General features: G+C 37.8%; 1 protein-coding gene across 2 annotated transcripts in view; it reads right to left on the bottom strand.

Moving 5' to 3' along the window:
- Positions 1–13366, bottom strand: part of SLC44A5 (solute carrier family 44 member 5) — a 429650-nt gene that overhangs the window by 55434 nt on the left and 360850 nt on the right. For both annotated transcript variants that reach the window (XM_043460948.1, XM_043460949.1), the window contains one exon: positions 3150–3234. In XM_043460948.1, coding sequence (XP_043316883.1) covers positions 3150–3234 — 85 coding nt within the window. The remainder of the gene's footprint in view (positions 1–3149; positions 3235–13366) is intronic.

The raw sequence follows: 13366 nt of genomic DNA, 5'->3' as shown, positions 1-13366 counted from the left end.
GAGCCACAGTCAGCTCCCGGTCTAGTTTTTGCTGACTGTATAGAGCTTCTCCATCTTTGGCTGCAAAGAATATAATCAATCTGATTTCGGTTTGACCATCTGGTGACGTCCATGTGTAGAGTATTCTCTTGTGTTGTTGGAAGAGGGTGTTTCCTATGGCCAGAGCATTCTCTTGGCAAAACTCTATTAGCCTTTGCCCTGCTTCATTCTGTACTCCAAGGCCAAATTTGCCTGTTACTCCAGGTGTTTCTTGACTTCCTACTTTTGCATTCCAGTTGCCTATAATGAAAAGGACATTTTTTTGTGTGTGTAAGTTCTAGAAGGTCTTGTAGGTCCTTATAGAACCATTCAACTTTAGCTGCTTCAGCATTACTGGTCAGGGCATAGGCTTGGATTACCGTGATATTGAATGGTTTGCCTTGGAAACGAACAGAAATCATTCTGTTGTTTTTAGGATTGCCTCCAAGTACTGCATTTTGAACTCTTCTGTTGACTATGATGGCTACTCCATTTCTTTAAGGGATTTTTGCCCACAGTAGTAGATATAATGGTAATCTGAGTTAATTCACCCATTCCAGTCCATTTTAGTTCATTGATTCCTAAAATGTCGATGTTCACTCTTGCCATCTCCTTTTTGACCACTTCCAATTTGCCTTGATTCATGGACCTAACATTCCAGGTTTCTACGCAATATTGCTGTTTACAACATCGAACTTTACTTCAATCCCCAGTCACATACACAACTGGGTGTTGTTTTTACTTTGGCTGGGGTACAGCAAAGTGAAAATATATATATATATATATATATATACACACACACATATACATATATATACTTTTCCATTATACTTTATTAAAAGATATTGAATATAATTCCCTGTACTAAACAGGAACCTGTCTATATAGAACCCTGTTTATCTACTTTATATATAGTAGTATATATCTGCTAGTACCAAACTCATAATTTATCCTCTTCTCCCTTCCTCTTTGACAATCATAAATTTGTTTTCTATGTCTGTGAGTTTGTTTCTGATTTGTAAATAAATTCATCTGTATCATTTTTCAGACTCCTCATATAAATGATATCATACAGTATTTGTCTTTCTCTGTCTGACTTATTTCACTAAAGCAATGCCCTCCAAGTTGCTGCAAATGGCATTATTTCATTCTTTTTATGGCCGAGTCGTATTCCATTGTGTATAGGTACCACATCTTCTTTAACCACTCATCTGTTAATAACATTTAGGTTGCTTCCATGTGCTGGTTATTGTAAATAGTGCTGCTATGAACATTGAGGAGCATGTATCCTTTCAAATTAAGAGTTTTTTCTGGATTTATACTCAGGAGTGGAATTGCTGAACCACATGGTAGTTGTATCTTTAGTTTTTTAAGAAACCTCCATACTGTTTTCCATTCCTGCTGTACCAATTTACATTCCCACAAATAATGTATGAGAGTTCTACAAAGGAGTGATTTTCAAGAGGAACCATGGACTTTAAATCATATAAAGAAGGAGATGGAAACATGATAGAACTGAGGAAACTTTGAGTGGCACCAGGTCAGTGGTTTGTAGGTCCCAGTGAGGTAGGAGAATAACTGGAGTTGAAACATTAGAGGAACTGAAATGATTAGACAGTATGACATTTGAAATTAAGGGTGGTAATTATTGGTACTGACAAGATCGAGGATTGACCTTGGGGGTGAGTGGCTGTGATAAAAACAAGGTTCTGTGGTAGAGGTGGTCACAGAACTAAGATGTTAATACCCCAAGATGGCTTAAATCTCAGCAGGAAATAAGATATCAAAAGTCTTTAAGGAACATGAGAAGGAAAGCAAGCAGATTTTAGTTCTAGAGAAGACCTTTGGCTGTGGTTTACTTGCACAAGGAACCAAGAGGAAGCATATAAGTCAAAATCCTACTGAGTTTTTGAGGTAGTTGTACTGCTAAACTCATGACCTAACCTGTAAAGGCCTTTGACTGTTAAAATAATCTTTGACATGATAAACTTGTACAACAGGAAGAGGGTTTCAAAGCCACATGGCATCTAAGAGGGCATATTTCCAGTGTTCAGCAGTGGTATGGCCTGAGGCTGACAGACAGGAAATAACCTTCCAGTTTGTTGAGCGATGGATCACAGGATGACAGATAAGGAACTTCCTTCAGAGAATACAATTCAAAGAGAATAAAAGACTGTTCTCGTGCTATGCACTAAAGACCACTGTGTACTTACACCTCCTTCCTTTCTGAATGGGAGTTTGTGTTCTAACTTCCCTAGGCCTGTTGCCCGTTGTGCATTAGTGTCAAGACCTGATAGAGAGACTATCCATCATCCATAGGTCCTAGGCTGTGGGTTGAAGTCCAGTACCACACAGGACTCTGAGTTGTCTCCCTTGGGAAGAAGGGTCCTCTAGAGGACAGATGGATAGACTATAGAAAACAAAATGAACTGCCCATTGATATCTGGTCCTCTTGTTTCATTTCTTCATGGTACACAAGAGGCTGCTCAGTCCACAATTACATTGCTTTATTCCTTCTTTCCTTCCTTCTTGCATCTCAGGTTGAACATTTAAAACTTATAAGTTTATGGTATTTGAGTAGAAATACAATGTGTGACCCAACTGATCCAAGGCTTTTAAGAGCAGGGGTGCTTTATTCAGCCTTTTGCCTCCTTCTGGCAACTAGATGCTGCTGCTGCTGAGGCCTTAAAGGATGACAGAGTCACCAGATGAAAGGAGCCAGGAAGAGAGCTGCCCGCTGACAACAAACACCACCTTATACTATTATATGACCAAAAAGAAACTATTGTGTTCAGTCACTGAAAAACTGAAGTTTATTAGTTACAATAGATGGCTTTATTCTTCCTAATACTAATCTTGAGAAAAATATCTCCACTTCTCTATACTGCAGTTTATTCACTTATAAAAATAGGTGGTTGGACAAGATAATCAATGAGGTTCCTAGGGATACTAAATGATTAATCTCTGTTTTTATTGTATATGAACAAACATGAGATTATACTTTTGTCTTGTCACCTTCCATAAATTCATCATTAATCACACACATCCAGAATTCAAATAGAGTTTCTCAGTTCTGTCATCCAAGAATGTTCAAAATTGCTAAAACCAGTGAGGCATATTTTTTGCCTTACCTGTGTGGTAGGGCACTGTAGGTTTACCACCACGGAGGGACTGGTACAGGTGAGCAGGTTAAAGTAAAACAAAATGGACTTGTTCCTAAAAAAGCAACATAATATTTTTAGTGACTGTGGAAATATTTCATGTCATTTCATATCATCGGGTATACTTTAATATAACATGACCTTTAAAAATCTGCTTCATTTCCTCTAGGAAGTTGCAACATATTCCCCAAATCCCTGTCAAGTAGCCTAACATTTAAAGTAGCTTTTGGTGATAGTAAAAAGTCAAAATAATCAAATTGTCCATCAACAGGGAATTGGTTCAATAAAGAACTCCGCATCCATAAAGTAAAAGATTATACTGCCATTGAAAATAATGTTGAAAAATATTTAATGGATGAATTTAGGAAGCAGGTTACTAAAGAGTATCAAAATATGATTTAATTTTGCAAAAACAGTTATAACACATTATATGCAGAAACAAATGATTATATCTGAATGATGGCATTATATTTGTTTAGATAACTTTGTATTTTATGGGTTTCATGAGATAAACATGTATTATTTCAGTGATCTGACAAAAGATAAATTTAGTTATATTTTCTCTCTGTTTAAAATTATGTTTAGGGGCATAGTGGTGAGATAACTTGACATTTATTACTGCGGATCTTCCCTGGTGGCTCAGATGGTAAAGAATCTGTCTGCAGTGCTGGAGACTTGGGTTCAATCCCTGGGTCGGGAAGATTCCCCTGGAGAAGGGAATGGCAACCCACTCCTGTAATTCTTGTGTGGAGAATTCCATGGACAGAGGAGCCTGGCAGGCTATAGTCCATGGGGTCACAAAGAGTCGGACATGACTGAGTGACTAACACACACACACACACACGCACACACACTTTGCTAGCAATAGTGATGAATTTGCCATTTGGCAAGCCATGTTTCTCCTTTAAATCTCAATTTCCTCAGCAGTAAAATGGGGATAATACCAGCCTGACCTGCTGAACAGTAGTGTTGGGAGGACATAGGAAATGTGTGGTGGGCTCAAGACAAATGGCTGTCTAACTTTAGTATGCATCAGTGAACCTTGGGGTGTTTGTTGAAAACTGTGATTACTGACTCCTTTCTCAACCCTTCAGAGCCTAGACACTAGGAATTCACATTTCCCCCTGTGATCCCCAATTGATTCAGATACAGGTGGTCTACAAACAATATCTTGAGAGAACATAGCAATATACATTCAAGAGGAATGTTTCCAGAGCCTTGTAAAGTCCCCACTTAACATGACTACATAGACAGCATAAAATGTATAATAGGCTGTTGAGTTATATTTTTCCTGCTGACTCACAATCACCAAGTTGGATCTGAATCTAGAAACAAAAAAAGCTCTCCACAGAAAATGTGGGCTAGATCCTTGCAACACTTCTGCTGCCTCTTGCTCATGTCTACATAAGCAAAAGATGAGTGAGGGAGGTAATTGGAGACAGTGGAGTTGGCAGAATACAGTCCTCAGAGTTCAGAGGATTTTTCCTCCCCTCCTCATTGAAAAGGTGGATTATTTCTTCTGGGTTTCAACCACACAGGCTCTGAGAGAGTCTCTCACAGAGACTCAGGGTGTCCCAGTTGGTTCTAGAGGTAAAGGACCCACCTGTCAATGCCAAAGACATAAGAGATTTGCTTTCGATCCTGGGGTTGGGAAGATCTCCTGGAGGAGTATATGAAAACCCACTCCAGTATTCTTGCCTGAAGAATCCCATGGACAGAGGAGCCTGGCAAACTACAGTCCCAGGCTAGAGTTGGGATGGTATGGTGGGCTACCACAGGGTCTCAGAGTCAGACGTGACTGAAGTGACTGAGCATACACGGACATGGGAAGGGCAGACCAGCATCTCAGTTTCCAGCTGGATACAGCTTTGTGCGGCAGACTTACTACAGCCCTCTGCCCATTTTAGCAGAGAAATGTGAGACCCAGAAACCACAAGAGAGTGGAAATAAACCAATGGTGCAGGTAGAGGACAGCACTGAAGCGGCCTGTCATGGGAGGGTATGGAGCCAAGGAAATGGGCTTGCACCTTCCTGGTGGTACATCGCCTGATGACACTGGAGATGAATCACCAGGGATGGAGCTGAAGGGGTTTGGTGGAGAGAAAGCCAAAACTGATTTCTCAGATCAAAAGACTAGTCAGTAAGGACTTTCCCAGAGAATTTCCACTTGCACACCATGAGAGAGCCAGGCTTTGTCAAAGAGAGAGTTTATGGGTAGTCAGTTACATCTTAGCCTCAGTAGCAACAACCAGGTGGGACTAGGGCAGTGGTCAGGAAAGTAACAGACACTCTTTCTCCTTCTATATGTCACAATACAAAGATCTAAAACCAGGAGGGAGGGAAGAGAAGGAAAATAATAAAACAGGCCCTCTCTCCCACTCTTAAGTTCCCCTACAGAGTTCAAACCCGAGCTGGGGAATTGGAAGAGATGGGTTCAAATTTTAAATTGGACTACACTGAACTTTTTAACAGAAAGTGTTAAGAAAGCTATGGAAGATACCCAAGATGCCAAAACAAGAAGAAAAGATATTTGAAAGAACATTATTAAAGGCAATGATAAGGGGGAAATAAACCCACTTCATGTTTGTAATCCCATCGAGTTCTGATGGTTCAAGAATCTGGCTATAAATGCATGCACAGTATGCACAAGGCTACTTAAAGATTCCACAAGAATGAATTTGGCTCTTTCACCACACAGGCAGCTATACATTCTACACAGTCTCATGGTGCATGTGACTCAAATTTGTACCTAAGCAAATGAATAAATTATTGCATGTCATGGATCATTGGAGTCCCTTCAGTTCAGTTCAGTTCAGTCGCTCAGTCTTGTCTGACTCTTTGTGACCCCATGAACAGGCTTCCCTGTCCATAACCAACTCCTGGAGTTTACTCAAACTCATGTCCATTGAGTCGGTGATGCCATCCAGCCATCTCATCCTCTGTCGTCCCCTTCTCCTCCTGCCCCCAATCCCTCCCAGCATCAGGGTCTTTTCCAATGAGTCAACTCTTCTCATGAGATGGCCAAAGTATTGGAGTTTCAACTTCAGTGTCAGTCCTTCCAATGAACACCCAGGACTGATCTCAGTCCATCCTAAAGGAGATCAGTCCTGGAGTCCCTTAGGAGTAGTTAAAAGGCTGAATGGTAAATCTGCAAGTGTCAAGAGTCCACAATAGGTAAAACTGACTTATACACTGCAAAATGATGCATAAACTCAAGTTATTCACCAGATTATAGATTCCTCAAGGGTAAAGTTTGCACCTTATTCATGTTTATATTCATCTACTTTCCCAACACTTAGCCTAGTACTTGGCCCATTCTAGGCATTCATCAGATGTTACAGAATGAATGAGATCAATTTCAGAATAAGTTTCTCAGTATCTTAGAATCCTTCTTAGTTTTTTGCACACACCTGTACTCATTCTGTCAAAGCCTGCCTGATATCCTTAAATGCCAGTGGTCCTCAGATTCCTTACATAAAAATCTGTGACCCCATGAACTGTATAGCCCGCCAGGCTCCTCTGTCCATGGGATGTCCCAGGCAAGAATACTGGAGTGGCTAGTCACTTCCTTCTCCAGGGGATCTTTCCAACCCAGGTATGGAACCTGGGCCTCCTGCATTGCAGGACAATTCTTTACCATCTGAGGCATCAGGGAAGCCAAATGATAATGATTGTAGAGGAATAATTCTGTAAAAGTGATTAAGGAAGTAACTCATTATTTAACTTGAATTACATTTCCACCATGAAACAATAAAATAGAAGCAACTACAAACTACTAGTTCAAGATGATGTAAGATGCACTTAAGCCCATCTCTTTTCTTTCCTGAGACACATGGAAATAAAAGAATAAAAATACAGAAAGGGATAAACAGTGCCATACCAGCTAAGGATGTGCAGGATGGGATTTGCTCACAATTGCACGAGAGGTCAATAATTTCTGGAAGATGAAGAGCATATGAGAGTGTGTTGAGTGATGAATGCACTATAGAAAAGCTACAAAAAGGGTGGGATATGATATGCCTGTTAGAAAGCATGATACATTCTGGACTCAAAAGCTGAGAGTGAGAAATGTGGCCCAAAGTGAGAAGATTAATTAAAGGTTTACATACAAGTCTACAGTACAAATCAGCACCTCTGTGCTCCCCCCACAGTCCTACACTTAAGACTTCTAGGATCCAGGAAAAACAGGCAAAAACAAAGCCCTCTTTTGTTGAATGATAGCAAGGGCCTTTGTGAAACTGGACACCCCAGTCTACAATCCTTCATATTCTGGCATTTTAAAAGTCCATGTCTGACAGTCAGCTTCCTACCAGTTCATGTGGTAGTGAAATCTAATAGCTAGTACAGTGTTCCTATCCCATACTAGTCAAAGGTCTCCTTGGGAAAACTGACCCAGTGACACAGCAGCTGAGCAAATTCACACAAGTGACCCAATTCTTTCTATAGTAAAAATGGATTACCAGGTAGCATCAGGAATTTAAGAGAAATCAGAAAATGAAAGACTAAAATAAACAAACAAAAAAGCAATGCTGGATAAAATAAAAGTAATTCAGAGCATAGAAGGGACCTTTAAAAAACAGTATTTTCAGAGAGTTTCCATCAGATTATTCATAAATAAAATTACTATGTTATTATAAACAATTAGAAAATAAGAGGGCTTTAAGAGACTAAAAATATGATTAACAAAATCTAAAAATCAAAGGCAGAACTGGAAAAAATTTGACAGAATCTTCTAGAATACAGAATAAAAGTCATAAATGGAAAATATAAGGGGCAAAAAAAAGGTATTGAGACTAATCAAGGAGGTCCAAATTATGAATAACAGAGTTCCAAAAAGACAACCAATAAAATGGAAAGAATGAAAATAGCAAAGAAATAACTGAAGAAAATTTTTCAGAGGTGCTGAGTCACAGTTCTTTAGAATTAAAGGACCCATCAAAGACTAGACAAAAGATTTTTTTTTTAAAGTAAGACCTACATTGAATTGTGAGATTTCAGAACACCACAAATAAATAATTTTAAATTCTTTCCCAAAGGAAAATGATTTCAAAACAGAAAAAATAATTTCACCACAAGGTATGTGAGTCAGACTAACATTAGACAGACTGGATGCCAAAAACAACAGAATAACATCTTAAAATTTCTGACAGGAATTGTCTTTCAAGCTACATCTCTAAAGCTCGACCATCAATCAATTGCAAAGAGAGAGAAGAAAAACATTTCCAAGGATTTATCTTTCTATGCTTTCTTGTCTTAGGAAGATAGTCAAGAATGTTCTCCATCAAAACAAGAGTGTCAACAAAGAAAGAAGACAAGTTGGGATATAGAAAACAGTTCATGGCACAAATTTAGGCTAAAAAAAATACTTCTGTTTATCTGAAATCTAAAGTTAACTGAGCATTCTTTTATTTGCTAAGTCTAGCAGCAGGGTCCAATCTAATGAGGTAGATAAGTCTTAGAATTAAAGCTATGCATTGAGCCTAAAATTTGCCTGGTGCTGAGTGGAACAAAAAGCAGAAACTCTGCAAGGCAGGTGTTCAGAGAAGAGGGAGCTCTTAAAAAAATAGTGGGGTTGGAAAGGTAGAAAAACATGTAATACACCACATTAATAAATTGAAAGATAAAAACCATATGATTATCTCAATAGACGCAGAAAAAGCCTTTGACAAAATTCAACATTCATTTATGATAAAAACTCTCCAGAAGGCAGGCATAGAAGGAACATACCTCAACATAATAAAAGCTATATATGACAAACCCACAGCAAACATTATCCTCAATAGTGAAAAATTGAAAGCACTTCCCTTAAAGTCAGGAACAAGACAAGGGTGTCCACTCTCACCACTACTATTCAACATAGTTTTGGAAGTGTTGACCACAGCAATCAGAGCAGAAAAAGAAATAAAAGGAATCCAAATAGGAAAAGAAGAAGTAAAACTCTTACTGTTTGCAGACAACATGATCCTCTACATAGAAAACCCTAAAGACTCTACCAGAAAATTACTAGAGCTAATCAATGAATACAGTAATGTTGCAGGATATAAAATTAATGCACAGAAATCCCTTGCATTCCTACACACTAACAATGAGAAAACAGAAAGAGAAATTAAGGAAACAATACCATTCACCATTGCAACAAAAAGAATAAAATACTTAGGAATACATCTACCTAAAGAAATGAAAGACCTATATATAGAAAACTATAAAACACTGATGAAAGAAATCAAAGAGGACACAAATAGATGGAGAAATATACCGTGTTCATGGATTGGAAGACTCAATATTGTGAAAACGGCTATACTACCCAAAGCAATCTATAGATTCAATGAAATCCCTATCAAGCTACCAATGGTATTTTTCACAGAACTATAACAAATAATTTCACAATTTGTATGGAAACACAAAAAACCTCGAATAGCCAAAGCAATCTTGAGAAAGAAGAATGGAACTGGAGGAATCAACCTGCCTGACTTCAGGCTCTACATCAAGACAGTATGGTACTGGCACAAAGACAGAAATATAGATCAATGGAATAGAATTGAAAGCCCAGAGATAAATCCACGTACCTATGGACACCTTATCTTCAACAAAGGAGGCAAGAATATACAATGGAAAAAAGACAGCCTCTTTAACAAGTGGTGCTGGGAAAACTGGTCAACCACTTGTAAAAGAATGAAACTAGAACACCTTCTAACACCATACACAAAAATACACTCAAAATGGATTAAAGATCTAAATGTAAGACCAGAAACTATAAAACTCCTAGAGGAGAATGTAGGCAAAACACTCCTGACATAAATAACAGCAGGATCCTCTATGACCAACCTCCCAGAATATTGGAAATAAAAGCAAAAATAAACAAATGGGACCTAATGAAACTTAAAAGCTTTTGCACAACAAAGGAAACTATAAGCAAGGTGAAAAGACAGCCCTCAGAATGGGAGAAAATAATAGCAAACAAAGCAACAGACAAAGGATTAATCTCAAAAATATACAAGCAACTCCTGAAGCTCAATTCCAGAAAAATAAATGACCCAATCAAAAAATGCGCCAAAGAACTAAACAGACATTTCTCCAAAGAAGACATACAGATAGCTAACAAACACATGAAAAGATGCTCAACATCACTCATTATTAGAGAAATGCAAATCAAAACCACAATGAGGTACCATTACACACCAGTCAGGATGGCTGCTATCCAAAAGTCTACAAGCAATAAATGCTGGAGAGGGTGTGGAGAAAAGGGAACCCTCTTACACTGTTGGTGGGAATGCAAACTAGTACAACCACTATGGAGCACAGTGTGGATATTTCTTAAAAAACTGGAAATAGAACTGCCATATGACCCAGCAATCCCACTCCTGGGCATATACACTGAGGAAACCAGATCTGAAAGAGACACGTGTACCCCAATGTTCATCACAGCACTGTTTATAATTGCCAGGACAGGGAAACAACCTAGATGCCCATCAGCAGACAAATGGATAAGGAAGCTATGGTACATATACACCATGGAATATTACTCAGCCATTAAAAAGAATTCATTTGAATCAGTTCTAATGAGATGGATGAAACTAAAGCCCATTATACAGAGTGAAGTAAGCCAGAAAGATAAAGACCAATACAGTATACTAACACATATATATGGAATTTAGAAAGATGGTAATGATAACCCAATATACAAAACAGAAAAAGAGACACAGATGTACAGAACAGACTTTGGGACTCTGTGGGAGAAGGCGAGGGTGGGATGTTCTGAGAGAATAGCATTGAAACAAGTATACTATCAAGAGTGAAACAGATCACCAGCCCAGGTTGGATGCATGAGACAAGTGCTTAGGGCTGGTGCACTGGGAAGACCCAGAGGGATGGGATGGGATGGGAAGGGAGGTGGGAGGGGGGATTGGGATGGGGAACACATGTAAATCCATGGCTGATTCATGTCAATGTATGGCAAAAACCACTACAATATTGTAAAGTAATTAGCCTCCAACTAATAAAAATAAATGAAAAAATAAAAAAATTAAAAAAAATAAAACAATACAGATGTCTTTGAAATTCCTTCATTTCATTCATTTTCCCCATGATCAAAGGTAGGCATTAAATTTGTTTCATGTTTAAAAAAAATAAAAATAAAAAATAAAAATAAAATGAAAAATTAAAAAAAAAGGAAAGGTAGAAAAACTGTTGTCCTGTTAGAGACTGTTCAAGAAAAGTTGCTGGCAAATAAAACATCATACAAGAATGTCATTGCTCCAAGTTGAAATACACTAAAATGTGGAATGATGCTAAGCTGCAAATAAAGTGTAAAATTTGGCTTTGATATCAGGGACACAGTAGAAATGAAAATGTAATGGCCAGACAATGAATAAACTTTAAATAGCTATTACAAAGTACAAGTCTTATTTCCAAAACTTTAGAGTCAATTTACCAACAGTATATGAACAATTCTGATGAAGTTGCAGAGTTGAACTTTATTACAAACTCAATCAGGTAAAGGGTAAACATAGAAAAAGGAATGTTCCCAGCAGCACTATTCACATTAACCACGATAATAAGCAACCTAAATGTACATCAACAGAGGAACAGATAAGGAAGATGTGGTGTATGTATACAGTGGAATATTACTCAGCCATAAAAAGAATGAAATAATGCCATTTGTAGCTATATAGATGGACCCAGAGATCCTCATATTGAGTAAAGTAAGTCAGATAAAGAAATACAAATACTATATATGATATCACTTATATGTGGAATTTTAAGAAAGGGTACAAATGAATTTATCTACAAAACAGAAATAGAGAAACAGATGTAGAAAACAAACTTATGGTTACCAGAAGATGGGGGGAAGAAGGGATAAATTGGGAGATTGGGATTGATATATACACACTACTATATATAAACCAGATAACTAATAAACACATTGCATAACACAGGGAACTTTACTCAACTCTCTGCAATGGCCTATGTGGGAAAAGAGCCTAAAAAGAATGTGTGTGTGTGTGTGTGTGTGTCACTGATTCACTTCCCTGTATACCTGAAACTAATATATCATTGCAAATCAACTATACTGCAATAAAAATTAAAAAAAAAAGAAAGTAGAAAGAGGAATGGAAAAGAAAGATGGAGAATGGTAGTGGGGGTAATACGCTCTTCTTACATAAAGAGGAGTCAAGACTGACAAAGTTAGTGGAACAAGCAATAGAGACTCAGCATACTATGTAAAGTCATGAAAGTAACTATAAGAAAATCTAAAGGTAGTAATTTAACTATCAAACATGGAAGGAGGAGGAAGATCAGGAAAACATAAAGTATATGAGTTAAATCTTCCATTATTCATAGCAGGCTATCAATGGATACTATCTAAAATTAATAATACAGCATGAAATGAAAGAATAAGAATATAATTCAAAGTTATGCAAAAAACTTAAAGAAGAACTAAGACCAGTATTTGTCCCCCCACCCAAAGTCATATGTTAAAATCAACCCCCCAACGTGATGGTTATTAGGAGATGGGGCTTTTGCAGGTCCTTAGGTCAGGGGGGTATAGGCCTCAAAAATGGGATTAGTGCACTTATAAAAGAGACCCAGAGATCTCTCTAATCCTTTCCTCCATTTGAGGATGCATAATAAAGATGTCAAACCAGGAAATGGACCCTCACCAAGAACCAAGCTGACACCTGATCATGAACTTCCAATCCCCAGAACTGTGAGAAGTCAGTTTTTGTTGTTTACAAGCTTACTCTATGGTATTCTGTTATAGCATCCTGAAGTGTATAAAGCAACCAGAAAGAGGATAAATTATCTTGTGGAATGAAACTGTGGGTAAGGAGTCTTAAGATAGGAGACCATTGCTTTTATTGCCTTTATTATAAGCTCTTCATTATTGTTTGGTTTACTTTCACAGGCATATATTATTTTGATACAGATTTTAAAAACTAAATCAAGTGGCAAATCTGGGCTTGTTGAATGTTCAAACAGATTTGTGAGAACTCTTTGCCATTTTGTAAGAGTTTCTTCAGTGAATTGCAGATAAAGTTACTCTTTCACTTAGATGTCAAATTAATGCAAAATTTAAATGGAAGTTTTGTCCTCTTAATCTTTACTGTTTCCTTTTCTGAAGTTCATATTAGGTGGATGGGTATTTCAGTCTGTCTAATTTGGCAAATGGGGTGTATATCAGACAG

This window comes from Cervus canadensis, chromosome 2 (genome assembly GCF_019320065.1).
Source record: "Cervus canadensis isolate Bull #8, Minnesota chromosome 2, ASM1932006v1, whole genome shotgun sequence".
Classification (NCBI taxonomy): Eukaryota; Metazoa; Chordata; class Mammalia; order Artiodactyla; family Cervidae; genus Cervus; species Cervus canadensis.
Note: the sequence above shows the minus strand (reverse complement) of the source record. Positions and strands in the feature narration are given on the sequence as shown.